We start from the raw sequence: 23409 nt of genomic DNA, 5'->3' as shown, positions 1-23409 counted from the left end.
AATTGTCTGTTCAACTGCGTACCAACAGCTGAACTGCGGTGACAACAACGTAACTTCAAATGACGGCTGCACTGATCGAGCTTTTCTGTAACTGTCGAGGTCTGTTCATATTTTATTTTCCACTAAACCGTCTTTACACACTGCCTGACACCATAATGTGTTCCCGTTAGTGTTTACTTCCTGTCTGTCTTCTTCTGCTGTTCCCTGTTAGTGTTTAGTTCTCGAGAAAACTAATCTTTGTTGTCCACTGTTGACGTTAAATTGACCAGGCTTTCTGCGTATTGATATGACAACACATCGTTTCTTAATCCTCCTTAGCAACGTTCTGTTAGCGAGAATTAACAACCTCTAGAATGTCCAAATTGACCAATCAGAATCAAGTATTCAACTTCGCTGCGGAATACAAGAATACGTCGGAAATAATTGAAACATCTTGTCTGGTTTATAAACTTTGCCAATGGTAGTTTTGTTGAAAAATAAACACTCTGTCATCAACAATGAAGTAAGTGCAGCAGCATACAAAGTTTAAATTGTGAGATGATTATTAAAAGCAACCTGCTCAAAATGCAAGGGATTCATTTAGAATAAAAGTTGATGTGAGCGCAATGTGTGTAAGTGCAGATACCCCAGTTATGGTGCGTTATATGGATGTGCAAATACAAATGTGTGGTAAAGCCCAGAAGGAAGGAAGTCACAGTCTTTTATGGTGATATGCAAATAGTTTACTATATCATTTCACAAGTAAATATGACACCATCTGTTGTGTCATCTCACATAATTACTTGATCCTCTCTTGCCAATTCTCATTGTTGAAAGGTGAGAACCCGCTAACACACACACACACACACACACACACACACGCACACACACACACACACACACACCACACCACACACACACACACACACACACACACACACACACACACACACGCACGCATGCATACCCACACTCACACACACACATACATTAGTAGACTCATAGCCTGCTTGTTACAAAGCATACTAAATTCAAGGTCATTAATGATGTTTATATTTCTAATAGGTTAAAAAGATTGTATTTTAAACTACAAATACAACAATTGATTAAAACCATAAAAGTTGGCAATATAGTTCAAATGTAAAACATGTATACAAATGAATAAAATGGGGTGAGAGTAGTTTATTTTTACTTGTAGACTTTCATTTTAAAGGATGTGAAGGTGTTGATCTGTGATCTACTAGAAGGTCTTGATCCAGGATCACTAGATTGATTTTTTTTTCTCCACTCGCATATTTAGGAAAGTGCCGTATGTTCCTAATTTGTGCAAAGTACTCGCACACACACACACACACACACACACACCACACACACACACACACACACACACACACACACACACACACACACACACACACACACACACACACACACAGCAGCGTCATGGGGTCAGGCCACGGGGGAACCACAACACAGCAGATGGATCCCAGTGTGGTGCTAAAGTTACATCCTCCTCCCTGTGTGGTGGTGTGTTGTGTGTGTGTGTGTGTGTGTGTGTGTGTGTGGTTGTGTGTGTGTGTGTGTGTGTGTGTGTGTGTGTGGTGTGTGTGTGTGTTGTGTGGTGTGTGGTGTGTGTGTGGTGTGTGTGTGTGGGTGTGTTGTGTGTGTGTGTGTGTGTGTGTGTGTGTGTGTGTGTGTGTGTTGTGTGTGGTGTGTGTGTGTGTTGTGGTGTGTGTGTGTGTGTGTGTGTGTGGTTGTTGTCTGTTATGTGTGTGTGTGTTGGTGTGTGGTGTGTGTGTGTGTGTGTCATGGCAGGTCACCGGGGCACCAGTGGGGCTCAGATGGCACACAGCTAGGGTGGAAGTGCAGCAAACGTGCTGTTTTTGAACAAGGCGAAAAAAAAACATGTCAAAGCTAACAGGATGTAGACTTTGATTCCTGTGATGGACATTTTTTTTGGAGCATTGACTAGAAAAGCAGGGGAACGATCTGGTGTCTGACAAACTGAACGTTTATTTGAAAGTTAATAATGGCCAAGGAGAAAGAGAAGATGAACAATACAGGAGAATAGAAGTGAGCAGAAGCATTGTATGTCACCGTCCATTCTCAAGCACAGTCATTCTCTGTCGTTTTTCATCCTAAACAAAAAAAAGAAATACGCTTCTTTATCTGCTTTTATTTTTTTATTTTTTTATTTGACAGGGACAGTGCACATTGATTAACATTTCTGTAAATGCGCCAGAGTTAGCCAACAGGCTATTTTTCATCTGCAGTCCCTGGACAGATGTTGAAAGTCATCCTAAAAAAAAAATGTCACTTCAAATGACAGGTAAATACAATCAGTAAAACAACATTCAACATAGATGCTTACATTTTGATAAAAGCATATCTAAAAACATAAAAACAAAAATACATATTCACAAAGCAGACAGATAGCAACAGGTCAAGGCACATGTGTACAAACAGAGCTTTGTAAAGTGCAGATCGTGTCAGTGTTGACAGCTGATTTTCCACCAACCATGTTTTTAAATTAGATTTGAATAAACGGCAGGTGTTTTGTTCTCTAATCTTTACTGGGATTGAGTTCCACTGTTGTGCAGCTTTAAAAGAAAAAGAAGATTGGCTGAATGAACTCTTCCTTAATGGAACAACGCAGTCTCCTCTTGTTGCAGCTCTTGTTGACCTAGTTACAGGTGTGCGTATGGTGATAAAATGTCTGAGCGGAGGTAAGGTACAGTAAGGCCGTGTATTATTTTGTACATGAGGCAAGCATTTGCATATCTAATTTTCCCAGCTCAACAAGTTATACTTTGTGAGTATTGGGCAATGATGAGAATGAACTGATTTCTTATCTACTATTTTAAGTATAATGATTCCAGGGGTTTAAGAGTGGTTGTCCAGGCATGTGACCAGGTTGTTAAGCAGTAGGTGATGTGAGATAGAACCATAGAGTGCATGCATGTACATCAGAGCTGCCTCTGTTGACATGCAGTCTCTGGTAAACCTCAAATTTGACAGACTGAATTTGACCCTGTTGCAGACCTTTTTCACCTGAGCCTTAACATTGAGTCTTGAATGAATTAAGACCCCCAGGTATTTGTACTGTGAGACCACCTGTAGCCTCTCCCCGGACACAAACACATCTGGCTCAACGCAGGAGGACTTGGTTTTGGTGAAGAACATACATACAGTTTTACTGACATTTAGTTGCAGACAGCATTGCTCCAACCAAGCTGTTACATGAACCATCTTGTTCGACAGTTCATTAGCCACTTGTGTCAGACTGCCTCCGTGAATATAAATTACAGTATCATCAGCATACATTTGGATATTTATGTCAGGACATATCGATGGTAAGTCGTTTATATACAATGAAAATAACAATGGACCCAGAATTGACCCTTGTGGGACACCTGTGGACAGCTGGAGGTTAGATGATTGATTATGTTGTACTCTGACATACTGAGAACGGTCTAAAATGAGTCGTTTCAATGACTCCTCAGATCTAAGTCACAACCATATCACTTTTTGAAATGGATGCTTTTGACTTCAACTTTTTTAATCGTATTATTTGTTGAAAAAATCCATCTGAAAAACTCTTTCAACAACACATTTGAACAAGCAAAGGAGTACACTTTCAGAAAGGTGTATTCGCATCCTAGCGAACCTTAAAAATGCACTGTTAATATAGAATAAAGTCATGGACATTGTCAACAGCTTAAAAACAATGTCCCTAAGCTTACTCATTGTATAAAACGACCATGTAGCATGCATTGACATTAATTTAATTAATTTTGGTAATTACCTACTCTGACTTGAAACTAATTCATGGTATTTATTTTTGCATTTTCTTATAAGTGCTCAAATCGCTTTACTTTACATTATATTACATATATGAGACAAGTAACAGGAGCTATTTGGGGGGGAACGACATGCTGAGCGGGGGTCATTACACTGACTAAAATTGCATATGCTGAAGACCATTGAAATACCTTCTGACCCCCTATATCCCCGCCACTTTTCAATACAAAGTGATGTCCTTGGTCAAAACTATTTTATAAGCAAGACTTTGTATCATCACCTCCTCTGAATTTCTATCTCCCTTACCTCACAAACCAGAGAACACTATGCCAGTCTTAACACTTCTACATGTCTGTGTTATGTGACTAATTTTGTTTGAGTATGACCTGACACAAGGAGAGATATGTGACGTAAGACCTATTTAAATTATTCCCTATAGATGAATAAGGCCATCCTTATATCAAAATGTGTGTAAAGTCCAAATTTTTTATATATATTCATTTATCTATGTACTGAAAGATAGAAACAAGTGCAAAAATGATTATAATACTAACATGAAATACATGAAAATATGCCCACAGTGGATGATGAAGAACACCAGCAGGGTTACACCACTGTTACATCTAGAAGCAGAAGAAGTCATTTTAATTATACGAAAATAACATGATTAAATTGATAATTGTATGCAACGCCACACTTTCATTTGGGCATTTAGAAAAGGTTTTCTGAGTTCAGATTGTGCTCTTTACTGCAGCGGCCCCAATTTGTGATTCAGGATGATTTATTTTTAAATAACGTCCTTGCCAAATGCAGATTCTCATAATTTAATTTCAGCTCAGATGGCTCACAGCAAAGATGGAACAGCAGCAATTGGCTTTTATGAACAAAAAATATCCAAGGTAACAGCATTTTGATAACAAGCAAGATCTAATAATATGCCCACAGTAGAAAATGAAAAACACCAGTAGGGTCAAGTTACATTTAGATGAAGATGAGGTTTTAATTAAAACCAAAACAACACCATTAAATCTATGATTGTATGCAACACCTCACTTTAAATTGGATCATTTAGAAAAGGTTTTCTGGGGCTTAATAGATCAGATAATGGATACTTATTTTCTGTAGCAGGCCTTATTTGCGATTCAGGATGTTTCATTTTTTAATAAACGTCCTTGCCAAGTGCAGGTTTTTCAAAATTAAATGTCAGCCTCACTCTGTGCCTCCATCACATCTAATAATCTGTGATATCCTGTGAGACTGATGCTTTCTGACAAATCAATGCCTTGTCTCATTAATATGTCTCGTGTGAACGGTGTCTCACCTGGCAAATGCAATATGTCGCCGTCTTTAAATCCGCTCTGCCCTGATGTTTGGCGAAAGACTTCCAGAGCTTAACGGGATTTACCGAAGCTAAACGAAAACACGTAGATTTGTTTACACTACACTCGATTAATGTCAATTTGATATTCTAATAAAGTACAACATTACAAGTGTTTCATTAAAACCAACATCTCTTGTAAATAATTCAACCACAACAATTACAATAGCCACCTCATTATCCCGAAGTAATGAGTCAACGCTGCTGAATAAGATATGTGAAAATATGCAGAAACAAAGGCCGGAGCGAGTGAAATGCGTTTTTCAGCTGTTGCGTTTGGAGCCTAATTGGGGCGCTGAGGAAAGTTGCTGTGTGTGTGTGTGTGTGTGTGTGTGTGTGTGTGTGTGTGTGTGGTGTGTGTGTGTGTGTGTGTGTGTGTGTGTGTGTGTGTGTGTGTGTGTGTGTGTGTGTGTGTGTGTGTGTGTGTGTGTGTGTGTGTGTGTGTGTGTGTGTGTGTGTGTGTGTGTGTGTGTGTGTGTGTGTGTGTGTGTGTGTGTGTGTGTGTGTGTGTGTGTGTGTGTGTGTGTGTGTGTGTGTGTGTGTGTGTGTGTGTGTGTGTGTGTGTGTGTGTGTGTGTGTGTGTGTGTGTGTGTGTGTGTGTGTTCACAGTTGCCATACTGTAGGAATCAGCTAAGTGCTTCCGTCCAGTCAACGCTGTTATTTCTGACTTCAAAGCAGTAGGAAAACACTGTCCTTTACTGGAAGTGACGGGACGGGTGACAGACTGGAGATTATCAGCGGAGTAGAGTAACAGGATTGTGGTGACAGAGTGTGAGCTCGACACTCAGTCAGACAAAGATAATGAAATCTTCTATATTCATATGCTGGCATAGTGTTCAGTTCAGAAAATGAATAAGGACAAGTGATGAGAGAGGTCACAGGTTAGGAATTGAAGGACATTGACTGCATTTAAAACCATCTTTCTGTAAAGAAAACGAATAATGCTCATGTTCAGGTGTATATCAGTATGTAGTGTCTCTACTTTAAAGAGTCCTCTCCTGCTGATGTTCAGGTGTATATCAGTATGTAGTGTCTCTACTTTAAAGAGTCCTCTCCTGCTGATGTTCAGGTGTATATCAGTATGTAGTGTCTCTACTTTAAAGAGTCCTCTCCTGATGATGTTCAGGTGTATATCAGTATGTAGTGTCTCTACTTTAAAGAGTCCTCTCCTGCTGATGTTCAGGTGTATATCAGAATGTAGTGTCTCTACTTTAAAGAGTCCTCTCCTGCTGATGTTCAGGTGTATATCAGTATGTAGTGTCTCTACTTTAAAGAGTCCTCTCCTGCTGATGTTCAGGTGTATACCAGTATGTAGTGCCTCTACTTTAAAGAGTCCTCTCCTGCTGATGTGCAGGTGTATATCAGTATGTAGTGTCTCTACTTTAAAGAGTCCTCTCCTGCTGATGTTCAGGTGTATATCAGTATGTAGTGTCTCTACTTTAAAGAGTCCTCTCCTGCTGATGTTCAGGTGTATATCAGTATGTAGTGTTTCTATTTTAAAGAGTCCTCTCCTGCTGATGTTCAGGTGTATATCAGTATGTAGTGTCTCTACTTTAAAGAGTCCTCTCCTGCTGATGTTCAGGTGTATATTAGTATGTAGTGTCTCTACTTTAAAGAGTCCTCTCCTGCTGGTCTCTACTGGGACATGTCTCCATGCTTTAATGTTCAAAAAGCTCTTTATTTCTCTCATACTGCCTGTGCTGCAGCACCTCTTTTCACCCTCTGTCTGAAACCAGAGCCCAGTCTGCTCTGATTGGTCAGCTGGCCGTCTCTGTTGTGATTGGTCAACCGCTTAGAGATGTCCCGCCCCTTAGCCTATCACGTACAATGTGTTGGACCTTTTTAACTTTTGCCATTGTCAGGTCAACATTTGTCAGATTTGACTGAACTCTTTATAACGAGTGGAAACTGTCACAACCCATTGGTTTGAGGACTCTAGTTTTGAAGCATTGAGTTAAGTGTACTGGCTGTCACCATCTTTTTCAAAAGAGAGTATACTAACTACATAATGCTTTAACTGGCATTTTTGGGCAATCAAAATGTTACAATTAGCTTTCATGAACTGAAAACACACTGTAAAAGGTTTAAAACTGTAAGACACAAACAAAGAGAGCACCCAGACCGTACAACACCATGGAAACGACTTCTATTTGCCTCTAAATAGGATCATAATCACCTGTTTTTAATGTTATCTTGTATTTTCTGTCTTTATAATGGGAAGTACTGAATCGGTTCTAGCAAAGGTATAACTGTCAAGAAAAGTAAGTAGGGTACAGACTCTCGAAATACACTTTCTGCTCAACTTGCATATGTCTTCTGTATGGTATCTATACTGCAGCAATACAGTCGATTTGAGTTTCCGGGAGCTAAAACTTTACCATCAAATGGATGTGGGCCTTCAAAGAATATCTAAGGAGAGTGCTGTTTTGTTCTTAGTTGGTGCGATGCACTTGGGGAAACGTTACCCAGGATACGTCCTTTTGTTTTTGCAGAGGAAATATAAGGCTGTTTGCACCATAGGGGATGAGCTGGGAAAGTGACACTGAATGTGTTATTGAATTTTAAATAAGAAAAAGCATATTTAACTCAAGCAGAAGATGGAAACTATGAGGGGTTTGTCTCAGCATATAATAGGGGTTTCCAGGTGGACAAGAGGTGTTAATCACATCGATGACTGCACTGTATGTCTTGATGGCATTTTCTGCCGGGGTCATCTCATTAATGTTGTTGTTTACACCTGATATTTTTCTGCTATGACAAGACAACATCCTGCAGGAAAGGTTTGTTGTGTTGCTGTCAAAAGGTTTCTGACGGACACATACGAGTATGGTACTTGAGGAGGTACTACAGGATCATGAGGGGTTATAAGTGGTCTTCTTTAAGAGGTTTCAAGGATCTTTTAGGAGGCTTCAGGCTGTCTTTTACAGAGTCGAGGATATTGTACACACTGTATAATGAGATTTACATTTAAATTATTAGTTAACCGTTGGCATTTCACATGATCTTTTGCAAAAATGGCTGTTTCTTACATTTGTTCTGCTATATTGCGGACATAATGACACATTAACCTTTGTGTATTGGGGTGCCTTTGGCTTTTAGGGGCCTTATATGGAAATTCAGAGCTTTTTTCAATATGCTAACGATTTGTTATCCACCCTAACCCTAACCCTAACCCTAAAGCTAGCAACTGTGTTCATTGACTGAAAATAAAGACTAGACTGTTATGTGATTGTGATGTGCTATCGGCGACGTGTATGTAACGTGTGTTGTTTGCATTTTATTGTTCTCTTTTATCCTTTCGCCTCTATCTAGTTGTCTTTCATCCTTTCTTTATAACTAATGCTGTTGATGTATTGTGATTTTAAAAAGGTGTCTATTATCATCTGGCCGGGGACAACAGCTGGAAATGAGCAATGTTGGCTAAAGCTGCCCCATGTACTGTTCTTTGTGACAGTTGATTAATGAGGACTGTCCACGACACTATAAACAAATAAACTAAACTAAACACTTGTGGAAAACTAAAAGCTGACAAAAGCCACTTGTAGGCAGATTTTAAGGAGATTGTATTTGTAAAATGTTATTATGCAAGGATGTTCAAAGATTGGTTTCTCTGAGTATAAATGGAGGACGACCCTTCCTCTCGTTATATCAGTCTGTCTCATCCATGCATTTGTTTTCACGAGGGTTCTCCTGATATTGTTGCCAAGTCTTCCTGTTATCCAGTTATTTGTTTGCACTGGCTGATAATCCTGGTTGTATTTTAACAGGTGTAAGCTGTTGACGTACGCAGAGGACCTTCCTCAGATCTCCGTGGTCTTCATCTTCGTGAACGAGGCTCTGTCAGTGATCCTGCGCTCCGTGCACAGCGTGGTCAACCACACACCGGCTCACGTGCTCAAGGAGATCATCCTGGTGGACGACAACAGTGACAGCGGTAAGACCTTTCACAGCTCTATTAATATGATGAATTAATAATGGGCTTCTGAACAATAAGCAGAGGTGGGAAGTAGTGGAGTACAAATACTTCGTTACTGAACTTAAGTACATGTTTCTGGTATCAGTACTTTACTCCACTACTTATTTTTCTGAAGACTTTTTACTTTTACTTCTTACATTTTGAACACAAATACCTGTACTTTCTACTTCTTACATTTTGAACACAAATACCTGTACTTTCTACTTCTTACATTTTGAACACAAATACCTGTACTTTCTAATTCTTACATGTTGAACACAAATACCTGTACTTTCTACCTCTTACATTTTGAACCCAAATACCTGTACTTTCTACTTCTTACATTTTGAACACAAATACCTGTACTTTCTACTTCTTACATTTTGAACACAAATACCTGTACTTTCTACTTCTTACATGTTGAACACAAATACCTGTACTTTCTACTTCTTACATTTTGAACACAAATACCTGTACTTTCTACTTCTTACATTTTGAACACAAATACCTGTACTTTCTACTTCTTACATTTTGAACACAAATACCTGTACTTTCTACTTCTTACATTTTGAACACAAATACCTGAACTTTCTACTTCTTACATGTTGAACACAAATACCTGTACTTTCTACTTCTTACATGTTGAACACAAATACCTGTACTTTCTACTTCTCTCATTTTCCAAACAGGCTGGTTCCTTTAGTTTGAATGTGTGTTTGGTGGCGTGATCATTATTATTCAGAGTCATTGCGTGCCTATTGATTTGAACACGATCCGTGTATCCATCATTTCCTGGTCTTCTCTAAAGAAGAGGGACCAATGAAAACGTTGTCATGTTGCCGTTGTTCAGCATGGAAACATTCATTAGCTAACAATGACATTATTGTTCTATTAATATAAAGGGAGGTCAGGTACTCTTTAAAACAGCCGCTAGTTATGGGTACTTTTTACTTAAGTACATTTCAAAGCCCTCTTTACTTTTACTTGAGTAAAGAAGTTTAGTCAGTACTTCTACTTTCACCAGAGTATTTTTAAACACAAGTATCTGTACTTCTACTTGAGTAAAGGATGTGTGTACTTTTGACATCTCTGACAATATGTAGCTTGTCTTTGACCCCCTTCAAGCTTTTTATTTATATAGCACTTTTCATACGGCACGTGCAGCTCAAAGTGCTTTACAAAATGTCACACATCACAAGTTAAAAATAAACCACAAGAACTTCCCCTCAGATCAGATGTTAAGACCTTTACGGATACATGCAGCATACTGTAGCAACCACATATAACATTTTAACAGGTTTGGAGGTTAAAGGTATGATGATACAAATAAAATATAATAAAATAAATAATGATTCCTCACAAGACACAAGACTAAGAGAATTCATACAACAATATAAAACCCTATAAAAGAAAGTAAACATATATGTACAACAAAAATAAAAATGTGTTATAATTCTAAAAAAGGTTAAACGCTGAAAATATTAAAAGACCAATTTTAAAAAGGAAATGTTGCTATTAAAACTGTTAAAAGTTAAAACCCTTTAAGACCTATGAAAGAAATAAAACAATATAAAAGTAGGTACATAATAAGGACTAAAAGACCATTTTAAAAGGGGGAGGTGTCGCTAATAAATAGCTAATTTAAAAAGATGTGTTTAGCTGTCGTTTAGTGTATCCTCTCCGAATTCAAATCCTGAAACCTGTGGAGTCTATCTTTGTCTAACGCTGTAGGTCTGTTACTCAGAAGAGACAGTCACTATTTATTATTATATCATTCCTGGTGGAACATGAGCGTCAAACACAACTTGGTTAGTGTGATGTTTCTGGCCTCCTGCCATAGTTGTCGTTGTTGTTACGCTATTGTTTCCAATGCATGTTGTTGTTGGTGTGTGTGACTCAGTTTCTCATTGTGTGTTGGTTTGTGAGTAACAGTTGAAGGGATGGAGAGAAACCCCTGAGGGCGGATGATTCGTGAACACTGGGCTTTCACATAGCTTAGACAAAAAGAGGAGATAGAAAGGGATGGGATTTGTCTGGTCCTCTTTTCCGAACTGCTGCGTAAACTACAGTCTCCATGGTGATGTGGGCTTTATTTTTGCCTCCACACCATGACGCCCACAGCAGCTGACAACGCTCGGCTCCATATCCTAAAAGCTTTCCAGTTTTCAGAGCGAGGGACAATGAACTAGATTTCAGACGACACTTGGCCCTCCTTCACTTGGCACGGAGGAACAGGGCTGCCTCCCTCAGGCTGGAGAGGAGAAAAGGGCGCAGGAATAACATACTGAAAGAAGAAGAAGTGCAGGAATAACATACTGAAAGAAGACGAAGTACAGGAATAACATACTGAAAGAAGAAGAAGTGCAGGAATAACATACTGAAAGAAGAAGAAGTGCAGGAATAACATACTGACAGAAGAAGAGTCACCACTGGCACATCTCCACTCTACACTGAGGCTCTAACAGAACAGACTCTGTTAAAAGCCAGAGTATAAATGGACGCCAAACCTTCCTCTCATTATAGCAGACGGTCTCTTCCATGCAAGGGTTCTCCTTTTTGAAGGACAATCCTATTCTCACTATTTTCAAGACTCAAAGGAGGCGAGGCGAGGCGAGGCGAGGCGAGGCGAGGCGAGGCGAGGCGAGGCGAGGCGAGGCGAGGCGAGGCGAGGCGAGGCGAGGCAAGGCAAGGCAAGGCAAGGCAAGGCAAGGCAAGGCAAGGCAAGGCAAGGCAAGTTTATTTATATAGCACCTTTCAACACAGGGCAATTCAAAGTGCTTTACAAAAATGAAAGACATTAAGAAAATGGCATTTAAAAACAGTCATTAAAAAGCAAAGATAATAAAATAAACATTCAAAGAAAACAACTTTTGCAAAATAGCTACAGAGGAGTTCCTCCAATGAAAATCTAAGGCCCTCCAACAGTGCAACATACAATAAACACAACATACAAATAGTGTAAGAAGAAATGTAAATAAAGTAGTGCACGATAATGGTGAAGGGGACAAAATGTTCCAAGTAAAATGCAGATTCTTTCTCAATTTGAATAAATGTTATCTCTCCTCTCGTGCAAACATGTTATTTTTCTGTGGAAAAGAACTCCCACTGAAATCTGTTTTGAAAATGGTTTAGTTAGAACATCGGGTCACTGATTCTCTGACAGCAGGGGAAACTAAAACACTTTAAAACTTTTATATTCAAATGTTAAATGACAATGTGGAATTTGAACATAGTGAGCTAAAAGAGAAGTATTTCTGATTGCAGCTCCTCTAAGCTTTCCACAGTGTTTTACTATCTTTCAAATTCCTTTTTTTTAAGGTTTTGTCCCACAACGTTAATGTTTTGCTTCACTTTTACCAATCTCAAGTTTAAAACCCACAGTGCACCTCCTGCTCAGAACCAAACTGCAGACAGACAGTTCGTTAGCTCCTCTCTGATGAACATAATGGAGCATTCAGCAGCTAAAGAGACAGATTTCTCTCTCAGGATTCAGTGGAGAGTGATTAAAAGATAAAACGGTGGAGAAACCTGGTCTTACTTTCACCAAGTTGCCTGAAATAACTCCTAATAATTACAGTTATTGCTCTGTGGCTCTTAGCTTCACATTATCAACTTTAGAACGTGATCTAAAGTCAATCTGGCATTTATCGTTTGCATCGTCTCCAAGTGATATCAATGAATGCTGATTCAAGCATTTACAGAAAGAGAAAAACCCCACTGGACGAGGAATGAATAAGCATTGCAAGAGTTTTTTAACAGCCTTAATCAACCAATTAAATGTTGGATAGTTAGATCTTTAAACCGCAAAGTTGGCATCCCATTCCCACAAATTAAACCCTGGAGATTTACCTAATTTGCTTCAATTACACCTCAGGCATTGAATCTGTTATAATGAAGTTGTCACTAAGGTGTAGCAAATGAAAGAGGCCATATTATGCTTTTCAGGGCTCTCCTTTTCCTGTGGTGTGTTATATAGGTTTTGGTGCATGTAAATGGTCTGCAAAGAACATTAAAGCATCGAAACATGTCCCACTACAGAAACTACAAACTGATATACACCTGAACATCAGCAGGAGAGGACTCTTTAAAGTAGAGACACTACATACTGATATACACCTGAACATCAGCAGGAGAGGACTCTTTAAAGTAGAGACACTACATACTGATATACACCTGAAAATCAGCAGGAGAGGACTCTTTAAAGTAGAGACACTACATACTGATATATACCTGGACATCAGCAGGAGAGGACTCTTTAAAGTAGAGACACTAAATACTGATATACACCTGAACATCAGCAGGAGAGGACTCTTTAAAGTAGAGACACTACATACTGATATACACCTGAACATCAGCAGGAGAGGACTCTTTAAAGTAGAGACACTACATACTGATATACATCTGAACATCAGCAGGAGAGGACTCTTTAAAGTAGAGACACTACATACTGATATACACCTGAACATCAGCAGGAGAGGACTCTTTAAAGTAGAGACACTACATACTGATATACACCTGAACATCAGCAGGAGAGGACTCTTTAAAGTAGAGACACTACATACTGATATACTCCTGAACATCAGCAGGAGAGGACTCTTTAAAGTAGAGACACTACATACTGATATACACCTGAACATCAGCAGGAGAGGACTCTTTAAAGTAGAGACACTACATACTGATATACACCTGAACATCAGCAGGAGAGGACTCTTTAAAGTAGAGACACTAAATATGTCCTCTTTGAGTATTGTACAAGCTGTGTCTAAACAGCAGTAAGCTTAAAAACAACGATCCAAACTCTCATTTCAACTTCTGTCACATGTTTAGTAACCTTTCCTAGCATTAGTGTCCTGTGTGCAGTTCACTGACATCACGCTAGAAGGTGTGGACCTTTTTGCTGCTCACTTGTGCACGTTTAATGCGAGAACAAATTCAGGTCACTCATGCTAACCGACACGTCCGTCAGCGGCGCTAACTGTATGTTTACACACAGTGATGATGATTTGTGCCGAAGTGTGAGACGTTTCCTGGGAGCCGCTCTGCTGTGACATTAGACAATTAACATGCATGCTGCACTGCTTGACCTTTTCTGGATGGCTCTGTGTGTCCCCTCTCATTTAAACAAGGCTCAGAGAGATGAGTGGAGGTACAGCCACACTCTCCTGGCATAATAAATCAAGCGTGTGAGGTGTGTTTGCTTTGTAGCCGCAACACATTTCCTTAGCTGGGGACGCCGCTGACATTTATTGGTGGCTGAGAGGTTTATTCCCAGCGCTGGATCCAACGCTCTGAACTAAAGTCACATTCCCAGTGATGGGCTTTGGCTGTGTGTGTTTGTGTGGGTGTGGGTGTGTGGCAAGATAATTCATCGTTGTTTGCAATGTTAGCACAAAGAAAAGGCTTAATGAGCCCTACAAGATTGAATTCCAGCAAATACCAGCACCAAATTGATAACTTAATGATTCATATAATGAAAACAGGATATAAACTGAGGAGCGGTTGAATACAGCTCGTAGTGTTAATTTCAAGTGGAGCTGAATTACTTTAAACATTGCATACATTAAATGGGATTAAGTGAAAAGAGTGGCTTGTTAACATACTGCATGATATTTATTTTGTAAGACACACAGTTTTTATTCACTACAATAAACTTAATTTGGTTTAATTAAGCTCAGTTGTTTTTGGGAAATGTACTTTCCTGTTAAGCCCCAAAGACCCCGTCGGCGGGTCCTTTTTTTTCACAAAAAAAACAAAAAACGATGGTGATATGGTGATAATTAAATGTAATACACCATTTTTATAGTCTGGTACCTGAAAAAGGTCAAATGGCACTGATGGAACCAGATGTACCCAAATGTGCCGAAAGCTTATTCCGCCTGGAATATTTTTTTGCTAAACCTCTCTAAAAAGGTCAAATTTCACTTGTTTTGCCTCAATCTTGATACAGGGTACTTATTATATGTTATAGTTTGGATTCCTAAAGCTTTTAGTCTACCATCCCATCATTCAAGGGTGGTTTTCACTATAAGTAATGTTTTTTCTTTAGGCGGAGGTAAGAATTTACCTTTTTTTGCTATGTTCCATCTGAATTTACTCTGACTGAGAAAAATCTATATTGATTCTGACACTTCTACATCCAACTCACAGATGTAACCTTGCTTTGATAAAATAAATTATTCATATAAACCTTTTAGAAGTTAAGTTGTAGTCATTTGTTTTGGGCATGTCATTTTCGAGCCTGAAACCTGAAAAACAGGCTCGGGGGTTAACAGGTTAACCTTAGATGCACGAGGGACTAGACCCTACACTCTTCCATAAGTGGGTCAAAAAGGACCTGTATTAGAATAATATGTGTTTCTATGCCATTTTTGTCATTTTGGTTAAGAAAAATCACTTGTATAATATTTAGTATTATATTTTGGTTCACACTAGAAATATTTTATATTTAATTTTTCTTTTACATTTTGAAAAAAAAAACGAAATTCCATAGAAAATGCATGCGGGTCATTTTTGACCCTCTTATGGAAGCTTGGGGTAGTAATACAAAAACTACAATATCTTAAAATGTATCAAATATAAATTTAAAATTTGAATGGCATGATATCCAAAACACGTTTTTTGAGGAATAGCTGGAATATGAAATGATAAAAAAAAATGTAATTACAAAGATACTCTAAGAAAACCACCTCACCGGGTCAAAAAAGACCCACTTCTAAGGGTCTAAGGGTTAAAAGTCTATCTGACTCTACAGCTGCAAATGGACAATATCTCTTTGTAGTTGCACTCTAGTTTAGAGACAGTTCAGCAGACTTTAAAGGGGACCTATCATGCAAAATGCACTTTTGTACGTCTCTTATACATGAATATGTGTCCCCGGTGTTCCAGGGAACTCACCAAGTGTCAGAAAACACAACCCTCTCTATTTTCCTCCCCATACCCAAATCTCTAAAAAAGGGGCTGCAACGGATCTGATAAAAACTGATCCAGATTTGAACACTGTCCTGACGTCAGGACGGTGGCGCTACGGCTATTGGGCCAACTCCACCAATCAGGAGGAGACAGCCACGGCCATTGCCGTTCGAAAGCGCTGGAGACGTTGTAGTACATATGCCAGGCCAGTAGATGGTGCTGTTCTCACAGAATCTGCCCTTGCACAAACAGAGCTATAAATTGTCAAATTGAGCGAAATGAGGCATGGCTAAAATGCATGATCTGTTTGGTATTTTGAAAAAAAAAAAGTATAAATATGCCTTATATAGGTATGATCCTACACTATATTATTCAAATATAGCATGATAGGTCCACTTTAAATATATATATATATATATATATAACAAAAACATTATAAACTGCAGAAAAATGAATTATCAGAAGGATAATAACAATGGAAATAATGAATGTAAGGAATAAAAACTAAATACAAATGTAAGATATAAATATAAAGAAAAATAGCATAAAATAAAATACTTGCAATCCAAAAGTACTGCATGATATGAGCAGGTACAGTAATACATAATAAACAAAGAAGATGGGAGTTAATATGGCATTAAGTAATGGAAAATGTGTTTAACATGCTGACGGATATTTGTTTTTATTTGCTACGATAAAATTAATTTGGTCTCATTTAGTACATTTTTTTGGAGTCCTCTTAATTTACTTTCCATTAAAAGTGTATCTTAAATTTAATAAACTGCTTTCCATCACTACTTGCACAGGAAGGTAGTAGAGTACGAGCAGGTTTTCCAATGCATTAGGGTTAGGGTTGAACACAACTTTTGATCAGAAACAGCAAAAGGCAAGACATATTTGCAGTTTTGGCTCAGTAAAGCTACGTCGTGTGTTGTCTGGGTTTGCCTGAGCTGCCGCGAGTTTTGGTCGCTCAGTGATGATACTTATACCTCTAGAATCTGTGGAATCTCAGCTTTAATCTGATATCTTGTTTGTGCAGATCCGATAAGTAATAAAGTATTTCTACCGTGAGTTCTGTGCTAAGTGCGTTAGCATTTTTTCGCTCAGCGCTAATTCAGAGGCTTGCTATTACCCTTGTGTTTCGTTTAGCTAAAAATGGTTCATACTGTATCGTCAGTTAGCTGAATTTCTTCCCGTTAAGAACAATGAAAATGGGTGATTAAAAAACGGATTTTTTAATGTAGTCCAGGTTAAAGAGTGCATCCCTTTTTTTCATAACTTAACCATCAGTGATTCAGAGAAAGTCCAGCATATTGTTGCAGAATTTAAAATGAATGTTAAGAGTAGGTTAAGGATGGAGAAGTGAAACAAACATGAACCCATTTACCACCGTGCTGTTTACAATAAGTGTGTGAGAGGTGGATAACCTCCATACTGCTGACACGCTGCTGCACAGATTATTTCCGTTGTGCACAGGTCGGCTGCCAAACGCTCTCCATTTACAGTGAGGGTTTATTCTGTCTCACTGCGAGGGAGGGGAGTATCATCTTACATTCGTTTTTTAATATTTAATTAACCTCACATTACTTGGGCCAGAGATATGGAAAATGCACCCAAATGACCCCAGAAGTGGGTTTTTTGTTCTAAATCTCTCTAAAAAGGTCAAACTTCACTTGTTTTGCATCAATCTTGATACAGGGTACTTATTATATGTTATAGTTTGGATTCCTAAAGCTTTTAGTCTACTATCCCATCATTCAAGGGTGGTTTTCACTATAAGTAATGTTGTTGTTTTTTTGGACGGACACTATAATTTACATTTCTTTACTATGTTCAATCTGAATTACTTTAAAATAAAAACATCTATATTGATTCTGACACTTCTACATCCAACTCACAGATGTAACCTTGCTTTGAGAAAAAAGATTATTAATTGACCCCTTTTAGAAGGGAAGATATGGTCATTTGTTCTGGGAATGTCATTTTCGAGACTGAGACCTGAAAAACAGGCTGAGGGCTTAACAGGTTAAAGTCAATAAATTAAAAGTATTTAAAAAAGAAGGAGATCTTTTGTATAGCTGCAGATGTTGTAACTTTTATAAACACAATCAAACACACCTGTCTGCTGTTGTGAGGCTGATCTCACTGGATCAGAAACAGAAAACCCTGCAGCTTATTCTAAATAAAGGTGCGTGCTGCAAGTTAGGTAGCACATAAAAGGCAGGTTGTAGGAGGATTTATTTCAGGCTTTGGAGCATGCAAGTTGGCTTTTACCACAGTTTTAAATAATCAGAAGCATGTCCTCTGTGCCATCTATTCTTAGCACAGCAGCTCATAATCTCCAATTTGGCCAAAGGAATTCATGGCGCTCCTGCCGTCTACTAAGCGTTCATTTTAAATTCATAGTATGATGGATAGTTATTTATCCTCCGCTACGTTTCACCGCTAGTCCTTTTTAAAATGTATTCTCGGCTCCATAACTCTCGACCCGTGGACACAGTCCAATGTTTTATTTGCTAGGATCAGAGCGAGGCCGACGCAGTCTGTCTTCCGGTTGTTGCCTCTTTTGAATGACGAATACACACTACCGCCGCCTGCTGGTAAGGAGAGTTATTGCCACTCACGCAGGCGCAGTTCGTACGTGCTTCTTGGCCGTCGGCTGAAGTCTTTGCGGTGTGTTCCAGTGCGACTGTTGGCCAAGACGCAGGAGACGTGAGGCGACACAACAGTCGGGTCCGTCTGTGTGAGTTCTTTGGTGTCAGCTTGGTGTGTCCCTACCTTTACGTGTCATAAATGCTAAATGCTAACAGCGTGCTAATTTGCCACTGTTTAGAGATGCTTTAACGATAAACAATAGATGAAAGACGAAAGGAAGGTTTAACTTTGTGCTCTTTGATATAAATGGTGAACTACAAGTTAAGGGAAATTTGTATGATAACTTTCTGTAACACCAGGTTTGATAAAGTAGACCTTTACCATCTAAATGTGCGAGAATGAAATGCTCTCATACAGGGGTGTCCGCGGGGTCTTAAAAAGTATTAAAAGTTGATAAATCAATTTAGCGAAAATTAAAGTATTAAAAAGTATTAAACGGCATTTTCCAAGGTATTACATTTTGTAGCTTGTTTTCAATAAGTATATAAATTGTCCAAAGAGGTTGTATTCTACAGTTTGCCTGAATGTAATCATTGCGTAGGTGTGTAGTGTGATTCTGTGTAGTTTATTATGGCATCCCGTTGGATTTGACGTCATCTGAACAGGACATCGCACGCTCACTGCTTGATAGCGCGCGAAGGTCCGTTTACGCCGGTTGTTAAACAACATCGTTATGGGGAAATGCAAGTTTGCGTCCAAATGGTTGGAGATAAGGAGGAAGGACAATCAATACTGTATATAGTCAATGTGAGGTAAAGTGTGTCGCCAATGAAGATTCAACTATGATGAAGAGAACTCTGAACGTGAGTCAAGCTATAAGCTTGTTTTTTGACATGGAGGAGGAGGAGGAGCCTGTGATGTTGCCCTCTGTTGACAGAAACTGCTTTGAAGCGTGGCACAGATAAAGACAGAAAAAACTGATTTTTGTACATAATGTGTATATATATATATTTGTATTATATTTATAATAACACTTTTGCCTTATCAGAATGAAATCCAATGTACATTATTTAAGCTTTTAAATGTTTTGTTGTGCCTACTGTGTCACTGTTGACAGAACTTGAGAAATTAGGAAAAACGCCTATGGATACACTTGTTATTTGTTCATAAAATGTGTATATAGGTTCATGCTACCTCAATCAAACTTTCACATTATCATAGTGACATCCCATGTATACATTTCCAGCTTTCAAATAGTTTCGTTGTGCATGTTTGTGTTACCTATATAAAAAATAATATCATTTTCAAAATCCGTTTTAAATTTTTTTTGTGATTTTTGGGTCCAAAATGTTCATATAGTATCTCAAAATGAAAAAAAGAACTATCAGGTTATATAGGTGAGGTTGTCCTTAAAAAAAAGATACCAAACATTGACATGCCAAACATTTCTTAATGGGGTTTAGTAAGACAAATCAAAAGTATGCGAAAACGGCCAAATTAGCCCAGGACTCCAAAGGGTTAATGAAGACTTAAATAACCAGCTCCAGAATCACCAGCATTATGAAGAAGTGTATCAAAAGTAATGTTAACTGTAATTAGCTATTATTATTTTGGCAGGTTGAGTTTTAACTTCTTTGTATACAGTTAAGAAGTTTAATCTAGTGATTTCCATCCCATCCCCTGCAAAGAGTGCCCAGATTAAAACTGAGGAACACAAGATGATAAGATGTGGAGGAAATGAAAAATAATATCTTTCTCTTTTTAGAATACATCTAATATTTCCATTGAAACTTAATCGTTTTTCAAATGACGGCATCTCTGAAGGCTAGGGAGAAAAAGCTTCTAACCTCTTATTTTCAGTATTTAGTGTCTCTACTTTAAGAGTCCTCTCCTGCTGATGTTCAGGTGTATATCAGTATGTAGTGTCTCTACTTTAAAGAGTCCTCTCCTGCTGATGTTCAGGTGTATATCAGTATGTAGTTGTCTCTACTTTAAAGAGTCCTCTCCTGCCTGATGTTCAGGTGTATATCAGTATGTAGTGTCTCTACTTTAAAGAGTCCTCTCCCTGCTGATGTTCAGGTGTATATCAGTATGTAGTTGTCTCTACTTTAAAGAGTCCTCTCCTGCTGATGTTCAGGTGTATATCAGTATGTAGTGTCTCTACTTTAAAGAGTCCTCTCCTGCTGATGCTTCAGGAGACTTTATTTTTCTCATACTGCCTGTGCTGCAGCACCTCTTTTCACCCTCTGTCTGAAACCAGAGCCCAGTCTGCTCTGATTGGTTAGCTGGCCGGCTCTGTTGTGATTGGTTCAACCGCTTAGAGATGTCCCGCCCCTTAGCCTATCACGTTACAATGTGTTTGAGCGACAGCCAATAGAAGCGTGAGTGTTACCTAGTGAATGTTCCAGAAGTAAAGAAGGGAGTGAAGATGGAGGTGTTTTCAGGCAGGGAGGTAAGTGGGAGAGAAACCAATCTCTGAATTCTATCCTTTGCCGACCATTTACATGCCACCAAAACCTACTAGAGGAAAGGAAAACCAAAAAGCAGGATAGGGCCTCTTTAAACATTAGAGTACCAAAGAAATAAAAAAGAGCACACATCCCCAGCAGGCAGAAGAAACAGAAGAAGTCTCCATGGGTTGCTTTAATTTGGTGTCAAATGCTAAGACCCGTTAGCTTCAAGGGTCACTGCCCCCACATTTCCCTCCTCTCTCCCACCGCTGTGTGTTTTGTTATCCTTCCACTCACTGAGTCTCCACAGCCTCGCAGAAAAAGGGATTAGACATTTTTCTACTTTCTCTCTCTGTCTGATTTATGTTGCGAGCCACATTGGCGAGGTGTGGATTCTGCTCAGAGCCACAAGCGTCCTTATTAATCTCTCCCCCAGAAAGTGGAACGCTCAGCAGTCACCCAGAGGAGAAGCTCAAACCGTCATCTATCCTCCGACCAAACCCAGACGGCAATTTGTGAAACTGGCTGTTTACCCGGGAAACTTTATTTTTTTAAGTTATGACTGCCAAGCTCGTCTGAGAGAGCAGAGGCGGAGAGATGGTGTAATCCAGCTGGAATAAACACGTCAGTTTGGATGATTAAATTAATTTCTAGTTGGATTTTAAACAATTTGTGAGACGATTTGGTTATGAGTAAGCATCGAGGCTGCCAAAATCAAAACAGTGTCTCGTTTAAAATGCATGAGCCCTCGGTTTATGTTTTATCTTCCTCATTAGTTTGCTATAAAAATGTTTTGTTGACCCTTTTTTTTCCTAACTTTTCCCGAGCTCCCACTATATAAACTTCAATTTGCCATTTCAAGAATATATATTATTATATATATAAGTATGGGGCCTACCATCACACCCATGTTTTACCCATGTTAAATAAATATTTAGTCCTATGGTTTTGGAGGTTTTGACTTTTACTAAAATACACTTATAGTATTGTGGCATTGAGAGGAGGTGGATGTTGTGGTGCTGCACCACATTTCCATAAAACTGTAGAAATTGTAGTTGTGTCTCCCATTGTGAATCCCAGATATCTTTCATTCTACTTTTTGAGGAAAAACCTGTCAAGCGGGGCAAAATATGTCAAAGTGGGCTTGGATATCGAGTTAGAAAATTGGGAATCCAATATTTTCATTAAGATTTTGTCTGCTCTTTTTTTTGCAGAAGAACTTAATTTTGGTCTTTGTGTTTTGTAATGTTTAAAGAGGACATAATATGCTAATTTGCGGGTGTGTAAACCCCACTGTTTCACTGTAATACGAGACTACTAGTGCTACATGCAAGTAGCTAGGCTAATGCTAAGCTAGGTAATGATGATCAGTAAATACCTCGAAAACCGTTCTTGTAAAACAACGATGTCTGGTTTTCTATTCCTACACTTGTTGAATACTGAAGAGCTGTTTTGTGTTTTTGGAGGCTTTGGAGTTGTTTAGCTTAAGGTACCAGCTACATTTAAAGCTGAGTGAGCTGCTAATGTGACAAATAAGTTTAGCTGTTGAATAATGACTTAGTTATGTAATTACTTTTCAAAGTGTAATGAGAAACTGATAGCATTTTTCTTCCTGATTGCTTCCTGACAATAGTTCTCATCACTTTCTTTTTGCCAAACTCCTGAAATTAAGAATCAAGTGAAGTTAGACCATTTTGAAAGTACATTATCATTTACTACAGCTGCCCGACTAATGTCCTCACGACTCATTTGGATGTCATTTAAAGAACGATTATTTCTAATCTACCCTCTTTCATGGGAAGACTAGGGGTAGAGGAATGTGAGAATTTGGTGAGGGATATTGCCAAATATCTGGAAGAAACTACCAGAAACCTGCAGGTCCGCTGCAACTCTGACTACTTTTAATTGAACTATTCACATCTTACACTGCACTGTAACTTGTAATCATGTACCTGTGTTATTCATGTTTTATTATCTTTGCCTTTTAATGTTTCTAATGTGTTTTATGCTCTTAAAGGTCACCTATTATGCAAAATCCATGTCTCTTCTATACATCAACATGTGTCCCCTCTTCTTCATGTCTCTTCTACATCAACATGTGTCCCCTCTTCTTCATGTCTCTTCTACATCAACATGTGTCCCCTCTGTGTAAAGAGACTCTGAACGTTTCAGGAAAAAAGATTCTCTCTCTTTTTGTCCTGATCCATTTATATAAAAACCTGTCTGAAAATGAGCTGATCAGATTTTGGCCACTTGATGATGTCATAATGATGTTTTGGCTTGTGTAACCATTAGCCAATCATCAACCAAGGTAACCCCCCCCCCCCACCTTATCACCTGAA

General features: G+C 38.7%; 1 protein-coding gene across 1 annotated transcript in view; it reads left to right on the top strand.

Moving 5' to 3' along the window:
* The window catches only part of LOC117498732 (polypeptide N-acetylgalactosaminyltransferase 9-like), a 121267-nt gene that overhangs the window by 27739 nt on the left and 70119 nt on the right, over positions 1-23409 (top strand). Inside the window, 1 exon segment of the mRNA XM_034150880.1 lies at positions 8926-9092. Within this exon segment, the coding sequence (XP_034006771.1) occupies positions 8926-9092 (167 nt within the window).

The sequence above is a fragment of the Trematomus bernacchii genome, unplaced genomic scaffold (assembly GCF_902827165.1).
Source record: "Trematomus bernacchii unplaced genomic scaffold, fTreBer1.1, whole genome shotgun sequence".
NCBI classification, from domain to species: domain Eukaryota; kingdom Metazoa; phylum Chordata; class Actinopteri; order Perciformes; family Nototheniidae; genus Trematomus; species Trematomus bernacchii.
Note: the sequence above shows the minus strand (reverse complement) of the source record. Positions and strands in the feature narration are given on the sequence as shown.